The sequence below is a fragment of the Necator americanus genome, chromosome III (genome assembly GCF_031761385.1).
Source record: "Necator americanus strain Aroian chromosome III, whole genome shotgun sequence".
Lineage (NCBI taxonomy): Eukaryota > Metazoa > Nematoda > Chromadorea > Rhabditida > Ancylostomatidae > Necator > Necator americanus.
In genome coordinates this window covers 21394600-21405426 of record NC_087373.1, presented here as the reverse complement: position 1 = coordinate 21405426, position 10827 = coordinate 21394600, and the positions used below count along the sequence as shown (strand labels likewise).

The following is a 10827-nucleotide window of genomic DNA, read 5'->3' as shown; positions in this document are numbered from 1 at the left end:
ATGACCCGAAGTCTGCTGCAATTGCGTAATCGTCTGCACTTGGAGCAGCTCGGTGGAGCCAGCTATTACGGTCGAGTTGTGGGACCACTTCGGCGAGTTTCAAGCAGAGCTGCATTAGGGTTTAGGCCGTTTTGACCCGACTTTAAGTGCAGTTGGCTTGCTAAATAGCTGTTTGCCGTAATGCTGTCAGCTCAGTGGTCAGGAACCACCTTGAATAACTATCTCTCAGTTCTTCGTAAAAGGTTGCCAACGCCTTTTCTGGGATAACTAGAGCATTGCCTTCTTCTGGACAATCCTTGGCTACAATGCAAACTGATAGCATCGCTAGCTGATCCCAAACCAGCCCTATACTGCCTCAGAGCATCTTATGATGGTCGTGTTTTCCCCTTCTTAAAGATGGTGAAGTTGTAGAGCACACTGGAAGCTTCCAATTGACCACTGAATGCGATTAACTGGAGGATGGTTGTTGTTTCCTATAAAACAATGACATCAATATTGACTTGCACGTCCTCCGTATTTAAAAAAAAACGTTCCCAGGAAGTACTCACTACTGTATTGCTCGTTTGGATTGAGCTTTACTTTTCAAAAATTTGAACTGCGCAATAGGGTCTCTTGATGAGAAATGTTAGATGCGAGAGATGTGGTTACCATGGGTGACGTTTTGACTGTTTATACTGACTTCCTGTGTAAGAGCTAACGCTTAGTAGAAACACAGAAACAATGACATTATGCATTGCTCATAATGTACAAAGCTCTAAGGAGATAGAGACTAGCTCGACGCGCTGATTCCAGGGCGAAGGCTGTGATGCCTTCGAGAAGGAAGGACTGCGCACCACCTGGCGGTAACATCCCATGGAGCTCAGTGTCAATTACTCGCCACACTCACGTACTTCGCCGTCCAACCGCAGCAATCCTAGTATTTTTTCCGTAATATCTGGATGTATGCTGATAAATGTATACAATCAGTTGTGTAACTCAGATTCTACTCTGTTCAGGATTCTACTACGCCACGTTGTTTATAAAAAGGCAGCGAGTGGTTTCACCCGCTATTCAACCAGTTGCTCTGTTCCAACTAACGACGAATGATGAGTGTTTGAAAGTTAGCAGATATCATGTATCGCAGCTCAGTCTGTTTTCCAGAAAAATTTCCAGTCAGACCAACGAAAATCTACATTAGTGCCCTTTTTGTGAAATTAGACTTCTGTATATTTAACAATCTTACTTCATCTTTTTTTATTATAAATAAAGGCAAAAGATTTCATAGCTTTCTTTTTCGTCAGTTCGCGTCAGTTTTACACTTGGGGAACATTCCAACTTCAACTTGAAACACTCCGTCGATACCAATATAATGTAGACACAATTTGAAAGTATTACTCGAAATTTGAGTTTTCCTCCTGTTTCCCTCCAGAGTGAGAGTTAGAATGTCTGATGTTTAAGCACAAAATGACGTGAAAGACTTTATCCAACTGATAAAGATAACGTTCTACGCTAGATCACGTAAACTGTTCGATACTATTTAAACTGCTGTCTGCATGCATATTTCCACTTTCTGAGGAAGGCATTCTACCAATTTGAGGCGAACGGAGAAGGAAATAGATACGCGGAGTCATAAAGGTGAAAAGCAATGCGCACAGAGGCCACGGCTATGAAACATCCCATTTACCTTTTGCGATATGTGATATATATGTCATATAAAGTCACTGGCGTATCAATCCACTAGGGATGCGCCAACGCGTTTTACTGGAATTCTTAATAGGTTTTGGAACGCGTGTTGGCCTATACAATGACTTGCGGGGGCCAGCCGATGATCAAGTCAGTGTTTTTTTTTATCCTCCCAGATAAGTCTGGTACCAATTTATCGACCCCGGAAGGATGAAAGGCGTGGTGAGCACTAGGGCGGATTCGAATCCTCGACCGTGTGGCTACAACGGACCTCTAACTCACCCGCCCTTATATATGTCATATATGTCATATATATCATGATACTGAGTAGTAAATAATTGGTGTGCAACAATTCTCAGGACCCTTCCGTCTCCACTATGTCATTGCCCTCCTTCAAGTCGATGAAAGTACGGACCAGCTACATCTTGGACTCTTCTATGAGTTTCAAAGCAGTAGTATGTAGTGAAGGTCAATGAATCCTTTTCGAAACCCTAACTGCTCGCATGGTAGCCCTTCGTCTGACGTTTCTGCAATTGTATTCAGAATCGCTCTTTTAAACAGTAATGAAGTACTTTCACTCGTTGTAATACAGGTCTTTTCGTCGGGATCAGATCAGAAATCTTTGCAACATTCTCGATTCATGATGTAAATTCGTGGGAATAGAATGTTCATGCGTTCTAGTAATAAAACACGTAGATACTATGTGATGCTCCTACTACTATCTCATATAAAAGACAAAAATACAGAATAAAGTGAGGAAGTTTGGCTATCAAGAATTCCTAGAACCGAGTAACAAAGATAACGGACATATTGAAAAATTCCTAAACCAGTAGGGAAACCCAAGTTGTCAAGAGAAAATGAATAGAGAATACTGCATCTCGGAAATTCGAGTGTATATCTGCGTACATACACCTAAAAGGGCACGAAGGTTCTGAAATGAACGAAAAGTATTTACAATCTCTAATTTGGAACTATGAGTAAGCGTTGAGCTTGAGTTTTCAAAATGTAGCGGATGTAAACAGCAAAGCAGCAGCAAGCATTGAAAATAGCGCCGCGTGCGATAATTTGCGAGCAAAGCGACTTTAAAAAAATTGTGGGGAAACCAAGTAAATAACTGCTGCCGATAGATACGGAACGACGTAAGTAAAGCAGTAGTCGATGCTTCCGTAGTCCCTTCAATTTTTCACGGCCATCAGGAAAATAACACCGTCTTCTTTCAGCACATATTTTTTTACAGTGTCTTGGTTGATTCCTGCACTTCCGAGTGCATTGAGAATTTGATCCTCGGTGAGGTGCAACAGGTGAAAAATTACCTGAAAGTTTAAGTGTAACAATAAATAATTCCAGGCAGTATAGCAGTAGTATAATAAATGTGATAGTGTGCACATCTTTTCCTGAGTTGTAGGATTGGTCCTCAAGCACAGAACCTAGCACGATGCGACCTCCAGACCTCAAGTGTTTCATCTGAAAATAAGCGGTTCATCACGTTCCTCACGTTTACTTCAAAGGGTTTCTAACACCATATAGAAAGTTGTAGCGCGGAGTCTTCATCTCCAAGAAGGAAGGACAAAATAGAGTAAGAACGCTGTATATCTAAGTGTAATAAAAAATAGGAACAAAAGTGTGATTTAGAAAACAATTATAAAATAAATAATTGTTTTCTTTAGTAGAGCCGTACACGAGGTTGTTATAGTCCTTTATTCGTGGCTAACGTTTCGGCTATATCGCCTTCTTTAGAGCCTTAGGATCAGCTGACTATCCTGTCACTGCTAGACACCTGATGTCTACTAAAGAAAACAATTATTGAAGCACTAACATGCCGAGGTTTATCGAAAGTCGCACATGGAGACTTCTTCGCAACGTATAAAATAAATGTCATAATAATAAAGATATAACATATATATATATATATATATATATATATATATGTGTAGAAATGTTGTACCATTTTTAGTTTCGTAGTCCTGAATGGTCCTGAATCTCCACAACGGTTTATCGCCCCATTGGAGGTGACTCTGGGCGTCGAACTGCGATGCACACCGGAGGTTCGTCCTCCGGCAGGGTCTGCCAAGTTGAGGAGTACACAAGTTGGACACATCCGACATTCCGACTTCTCACAATCGGAAGCCTAGCTGAGACTAAACCACTGCTAAGATTCACCACCGTCTTAAAATGTCGGAAGGTGGCAGGGCTACATTTTGAGATGAATTTGGAAAGAGAGGTAGTGAAAATTTGTCAGGAAGATGGAGAAGAACTGCAGAAAATGGGAGAGTGTGTGCCCCAGATATTGAAAAAAACTCAGTTTGTCTTAGTTCCACAAGGAAATAGAAAGTGTGGAATAGGGCAATGTTTATGGAATGAGTCAATATGTATGCAATTTTGTGCAAGACATAAAGAGGTTAGCTAACATAAAGTGAGATTTTTGCAGAACCACGCAAGAGAAAAAGTGAAAGGAGAGTAAGACGTGTAGAGGAAAATAGAGTAGATAGGATCAGTAAAGTGATTGAAGTAATCTTGTTCCATTATCATAACGGAGCAAGCAATCTGCAGCTCATGCAAGTAATGGTGTAACCTTGTCAATTTCATTGGAACAAGAGGAACTGTAGTGTACTGTAGTGTTTTAGTCTTACTCTATTTTAAATTTCTAAAAAAAAACTTTCAAAAAATTACGAGAACCCACCATATTCTTAACGGCTTGGCAGTACTGCGTGTACGTTTGACATGCGCTCTCGAGAGTGAAAATGGAAACGAGAACATCTACCTGAAGATTGAGGAAGGCAACGTTTAATCAAGAAATTATGCGAGTGCGGAAATTAAGGTTTCTGTTCAAATAAGGTAAGATCTTTAGGTTTGAGATTGATAGAAGGTAAGAAAAGGAAATTGACAAACGAGAATCGTGAGGACAATGAGTGGTTTCAGCGATGTTTGTTAATTCACAAGGACTTCTTCGAATAAATTGAATCGCATCTTACACTTAGATTCTATTACTTCTGTTTTCTTTTTTCGGAACAGGTGAAGTCAAAGGTAGTGCTAGTGGAAGCAGTTTCGATAACTTATGTGCACCTACACCATCTTAGATGATTCTTCGGAATTCGTAGTGAGGAAATTCACCTGTTCTCCTTTCAATTCGGGAACAACCGGATCGTCGTGCACATTGGCGCACATGATGCCTCCACATTTTACCACCGCTCTCGCTTTCTCTTCCAACTCATCCATTTCCGATTCGGATAGTGGGAGTCCTCCTTCGGTCCTTAAATGTTTGAAAAATCCAATTTCGTGAAGAATTCAGTTTCAAACTCTTACCTCCTTATCACTTTAATTGTAGGTTTCCAGTCGTAAGTAGAAGTGTTGTTGCGCCATAACTTCAGTACGTCGAGATTTTTTGACAAATAGTCGGAGAGGTAGATACGTCTCACGACGTCACGAAAACAAAGTGCTGAGTAGACGGTTGGCCCTTCAAAACACTTTTCATGGCTTCCACGATTACAGAAACGTCGGAAACTTTCCAAGCTTTAAAACCTCTGTTTGACCTGCTTTACTTACTGTAGAAAATTAGGCAAACGTTTAGGAGTAAGGCAAGTGAAGCACATTTTTGGAAAGGACTCACCGGCTCCGACATCGAGCAGACTCTCCCGTTGTTCTGGAGCCAACGACTGCTGGATGGTGTGGGCGAAAACTGGCAGCGCGAATAGGGACATTCTTGTTCCATTCTCAATCGAGTCCCTGAAAAAAAGAAATTCAAACATCAGGCAGGGTACAGCGGGCACATTACAGTAGTGCTGAGCTTAGTCTAGACAAGGTCTACCATTCAAGTCCCGCCTACTCCAGATCATCGTGGCGAAATCCCTCACATGTAGCAGTGAGAATATCAAGGTCATTACTATCATTCCAAAGTTCTTCACGATTGTATGTGAGGGTGTAGTGAGGATATTAGCCAGAAAAGCAGCATTGCGACGCATTTTTATAGCAGTAATATGATGACTCTTTTGAACACATTAAAAATGGGAGCATAGCTTAGCCTCTCACTTCCTACTCTGATGTATGAAAGATTCACGCTATAATTTGGAATTGATGGAACTGAACGGAAGTCGCAAAAAGCTAAAAAAAAAGAAATCGAAGAACGAATAGTGATTCGATAGATGTGTTGCAACAACCAAGTCTTGCAAAAGAGTTTTGACTTGCTTCTGCTTTGATTTCAGATTTTTGGTAGCATTCAAACGATTTCTTCTTCATTATCTTGGCAATGAGCTTTTGAAGTGGTCGCAATCTAACCAGCCTGAACGTCCGGCTAACGAAGGACTTCAGGTTTTCCTTGATGTTCGCTTCGCTCGCCTTCACCGATCAATAACAAATAACAGTAGCGACATTTTTTTGTAAAATTAGAATTGCTTTTTCTCTCAACGCTCACTTAAATTTTCTTAGACAAAACTTTAAGCATAGATGTAAGATTAAGTTCCAAGTTCGACTTTCTTTGAATCTTGGCATCGTAGAGTTTGATTGTGTACTACTTTTTAAGCAGAAACAAGATTGTTATTGATCTTTATTGTGGTGACGTTTCCGCGTCGTCGCCTTCTTCAGAGCCTGGAAAAATCAAAGACACGTGTAATCTACTCCTCAAACGCCTCGTCATCCCACAAGATATGACTTAGCAAACAGATTATTCAAAGGCAACGTCAAAGAAGCAGACCACCATAGCGCTCACCTTGATAGCCACAAAATCGTGAAGTAAGCAGACCACCAGTTGTTAGAGTTGCGCAGCTAGTTTTAACTACTACAGTAACGATGCCCCCGCCTCTGACCCCGTAGGTCAAAACCCGCAAAGGTCTTGATATGGCGCCAGCTCGTTGGTCACAGCGATGCATTCTTCTTTACGATTGATGATTGGACTTTTGGCCATGATATAAAACGCCTCCAATGTTTTTCGCACTAGAACGTCTGATTCGCGTGCTAAGATCGTGACAGCTATCTTGAAAGGGGTGTAGTCATGACACTGTCTGCGATAAGCACCTAAAATGGATGATGTTTTTGATTTTACGAGTCCGTCTAGGTGCTCCTTGACGCGGATATATAGTGATCTTTTGTTTCGCCAATGTACTCAGTCTCACATAACTGACAGGTGATTAGATAGATAACTTCTGATACCACGCAATCACCCTGCCTCCCGTTCGGACAAACGATGCAATTAGGTGTCTCACAAAGTCTGTCATAGGCGCGGTTGTCTACTAGCTGCCGCTTCAGGTTCACAGGTGGTATGTCCACTACTCTGACTGAGTCTTGCAGACCCGCCTTTCGTAAGCTTGCTCGCACTGCATTGCTCATAAAAGGAAGGCAGAAAGGGATCTTTGTTGTTTGTTCTACCCTGTGGCACAGCCGCTCAGTTGCATGGCTCCGATTTGAATGAGAAACCTTTGCTCGGTATCCGTTAGACTGAGCGATATGGTTAGCCATGTTTATGGAGGCAATGCGCCCTTGAGCCTCAGATGAAACCGTTGCCGCTGTCTTAACCATATTTTCAATGACTGACTTTTTGGTTCTCCAGGGGTGCGCTGATTGGTAGTGAATCAGAATGTTTTTACAACTTGGTTTTCGATACCATTTTGTTTTCCAATTTCCCCTACACAAATGGACCTGGACATTGAGAAACGGCAGCCAATTGTCTTTAGGTTTTTCCCTCGTGAACTTTATGTACTCTGACTGTTTATTTAAGAGATCGAAGCAAGTATCCATTCCAGCTTGTGTTGGACATACAATGCATCAATCATCTATGTATCGGCAGTACAATAGAGGTTTGAGTTCCAGTAGTGGTTTTTCCACCTTAGACATGAAAGCAACGGCTAATATAGGAGCCAGTCTTTGTCCCATGGCCAAGCCTCTAATCTGCCTATAGCATTGTCCAGAGCAGCGAAATACGGAACATCTCAGACATTCGCTTAGCAGCATCATTATTTGCTGTATCGCAAACCCATACATGTTAAGAGTCCCCTGGTGTTCGAAAGTCCCTAGCTCTGATGTTGCTTGTAGTGCAGCATCGGTGGAGACGTTGGTGTAGACAGAAGTGACATCGAAGGATTCGATGACACAATCTCCATCAAGGCGGGCTTTGCGGAGGTGCTCTATGAACATTTTTGTGTTTGAGAGATGAGCTGGAACGTATTGGAGTAGCTGGCTGAGAATAGTGTTAAACCAGGATATTCTGTCGGTGGGAGCTCCAATATTGCTAATGATAGGCCTAACCTTGAAATCCCCTGTTTTGTTTGAACTAAATTCGGCAGCGGAAAGCTTGTGGATCTCGATAAGGACGTAAAGGACAGGACAGGTGGGCCGATCACATTTTAGACATATGACAATACCCCTTTCAAGACAGCTGTCACGATCTTAGCACGCGAATCAGACGTTCTAGTGCGAAAAACATTGGAGGCGTTTTATATCATGGCCAAAAGCCCAATCATCAATCGTAAAGAAGAATGCATCGCTGTGACCAACGAGCTGGCGCCATATCAAGACCTTTGCGGGTTTTGACCTACGGGGTCAGAGGCGGGGGCATCGTTACTATAGTAGTTAAAACTAGCTGCGCAACTCTAACAACTGGTGGTCTGCTTACTTCACGATTTTGTGGCTATCAAGGTGAGCGCTATGGTGGTCTGCTTCTTTGACGTTGCCTTTGAATAATCTGTTTGCTAAGTCATATCTTGTGGGATGACGAGGCGTTTGAGGGAATAGATTACACGTGTCTTTGATTTTTCCAGGCTCCTAAGAAGGCGACGACGCGGAAACGTTAGCCAGAATAAAGATCAATAACAATCTTGGTTCTGCTTAAAAAGTAGTACACAATGGATGTATGTTTTTATGGTTTTTCCCTAAGCGCGTCAGCTCTACATTTTGAGAACAATCAAACTTGATTTTACCTCCATGCTTCTCTCAAATCTCCGCAATTTGGAAACATTATTCAAAGTATGAGTTTCCTCCGTTCTCAACTATTAGCAAAGAATGATGTGCTAGCATGAAATGACGTGAATATCACTATCATAGTGATAAAAATAACGTCCCACGTCAGATCGCGTGAACTGTTGGCTACTATGCATTGTATTCAAGCAGCCGTTCGCACGTGTGTTTTCTCTTTTTGAAGAAAGGATGTTAGCAGCATCACGGAAACATGCTGGGAAATTGATATGCGAAGGAACCATAAAAACCCATTCTACTGCTTTGGGGCTTCCGCGCACCAATCCGACGCATTGGAACCCGTCTCTTCCCGCTCTATAACTTAAAACTAACACGAATTCGACGCCGTAGGACCCCTCTCACCCAATCTTACAGCGTTGAGGCTCTAGCACACCAAACCGACGTCATAGTATCCGTCTCCCCCTCTTTTTGGAATTTCTTGACTGAGACACACGCATGCACAGACGCACACACGTTATTATATGCCCATATTATACAGCATGATAGCTTGCAAATTTGGGAGTATATATTCACATAAAAGTTCATTTACGCTCACCAGCATATGGGAGAAACTAACTTGCCTTATCAAACCCAACATAGATGGTTCGGCAGCTCACAGCTGCAGAGTTTTGCATCATTGTGGAGTATTTTCGTGGCACACAGACAAACACACACTCGGACTAAGCGCGTTATTATATAGTATGACAATCTGGCGCCGGTGTACTCGTCCCACCCCCTCCTATAGGTATCTGGCGCCGGCACACCAATTCGACGCCGGTGGACCCGTCGCATCCCTTTCTACAGGTATCTGGCGCCGGTGGACCCGTCGCACCACCTTTTATAGGCGCCGGCGCGCTAGTGCAACGCCGGTGGACCCGTCTCACCCCCTCTATAGGTATCTGACGCCGGTGGACCCGTCGCACCCTCTTCTACAGGTATCTGGCGCCGGCGCGCTAGTGCGACGCCGTTGGACCGGTCGCACCCTCTTCTATACCTATCTGGCGCCGGTGGATCCGTCCCACCCCCTTCTCTAGGTATTTGACGCCGGTGGACCCGTAGCACCCCCTTCTATAGGTATCTGGCGCCGGTGGACCCGTCGCACATCCTTACATAGGTATCTGGCGCCGGCGCGCCAATCCGACACCGCGGGACCCGTCGCAACCCATTTTATAGCTATCTGACCCCAGCGCACCAATCCGACGCCGGGTGGACCCGTCGCACCCCCATTTTCGAATTTCGTGACACACAGACAAACACACACACACACACACACACACACACACACACACACACACACACACACACACACACACACACACACACACACACACACACACACACACACACACACACACACACACACACACACACACACACACACACACACACACATACACACGGACTAAGCTCGTTATTATATATCATGATATTGAAGAGAGGACAGTGAATGTAAACATAACTTATTTATATGAGTATGAGTCACTTGAGAAAAATATTTGTAGACTTTGGTGTAGAAAATGAAGAATTGCAGGAGTTTCTAGAACTTTGACTTGAATGTTGCATGTTCACTCTAAGCGGTTTCACTGTTCCGGAACATCCACATCCATTTTATAATCCACTCTCTCGATGTATGAAGAGGAAGAGCATTAAAACTAAATGGACGTTCTATTGAAAAGTTCAACGAAACGATAATGTGACGTTAGCAGCTGAGTGCCAAAAACAAAAAGTGCGAAAACCCTGCACTATCTTCAAAGCAGATACAGACGCACAAAAATTGCGCACACATACTAGTCACATTCATCCCTTTTCCAGAAAATTGGGTCGAATTTTGGAAATATTAAACCATCGACCTATTATGATTAGATAAACAACAAATGCTTTATCACTTCCCTCTAATTTCAATGATGCTTCAAGTTTTCTTGTGTGCGGCTACTTGATGCGTTCCTTTTGTTTGCTCCATTTAAATCTTCTGATCATTTTTTTGCTTTTTCTTTACTTTTGTGCCAATCATTAAAACTAAGAAAGTGTAGTTTACTATTTGATTTGAGTTCCACGTTGAGAACTGAGAATTGCGCAGGACACATTTCCAGCAGATTGACATACAGCAGAATCTGCATTAAAAGCATCACCCCACGAATCTGGGGTGGGTATGGATTTCAAGGACAGGAGGGTGATTCCGTTCATTTCTTCCTAACTGCCGTAAAAAACGGCCCGGAAGATGTGGCG

The 10827-nt window shown here is 42.8% G+C and overlaps 3 protein-coding genes across 5 annotated transcripts; 2 read left to right on the top strand and 1 right to left on the bottom strand.

Annotated features, from left to right (window-relative positions):
* On the top strand, positions 1 to 1022 carry RB195_010376 (uncharacterized protein; the record flags this gene model as incomplete). The annotated part of the gene is made up of 3 exons (XM_064191350.1): positions 1 to 119; positions 793 to 916; positions 996 to 1022. The coding sequence occupies 3 exons, from the start codon at positions 1 to 3 to the stop codon at positions 1020 to 1022; spliced, it is 270 nt and encodes an 89-aa protein (XP_064048933.1).
* RB195_010375 (uncharacterized protein) lies at positions 853 to 1177 on the top strand (the record flags this gene model as incomplete). Its single annotated transcript, XM_064191349.1, has 2 exons — positions 853 to 916; positions 996 to 1177. The coding sequence occupies 2 exons, from the start codon at positions 853 to 855 to the stop codon at positions 1175 to 1177; spliced, it is 246 nt and encodes an 81-aa protein (XP_064048932.1).
* Positions 1178 to 2837: 1660 nt separating this feature from the next.
* On the bottom strand, positions 2838 to 7785 carry RB195_010374 (uncharacterized protein; the record flags this gene model as incomplete). 3 transcript variants are annotated; one of them, XM_064191348.1, is made up of 8 exons in its annotated part: positions 2838 to 2975; positions 3049 to 3126; positions 4343 to 4423; positions 4774 to 4912; positions 4966 to 5116; positions 5270 to 5385; positions 6477 to 6669; positions 6768 to 7170. In XM_064191348.1, 8 exons carry the CDS (start codon positions 7168 to 7170, stop codon positions 2838 to 2840), a joined length of 1299 nt encoding a protein of 432 aa, XP_064048931.1. The 3 variants fall into 3 exon arrangements, with proteins under 3 accessions (XP_064048931.1, XP_013300666.2, XP_064048930.1); XM_013445212.2 differs by lacking the exons at positions 6477 to 6669; positions 6768 to 7170 and adding an exon at positions 7625 to 7785; XM_064191347.1 differs by lacking the exons at positions 2838 to 2975; positions 3049 to 3126; positions 4343 to 4423; ... (3 more) ...; positions 6477 to 6669; positions 6768 to 7170 and adding an exon at positions 7417 to 7785.
* Positions 7786 to 10827: the final 3042 nt, after the last annotated feature.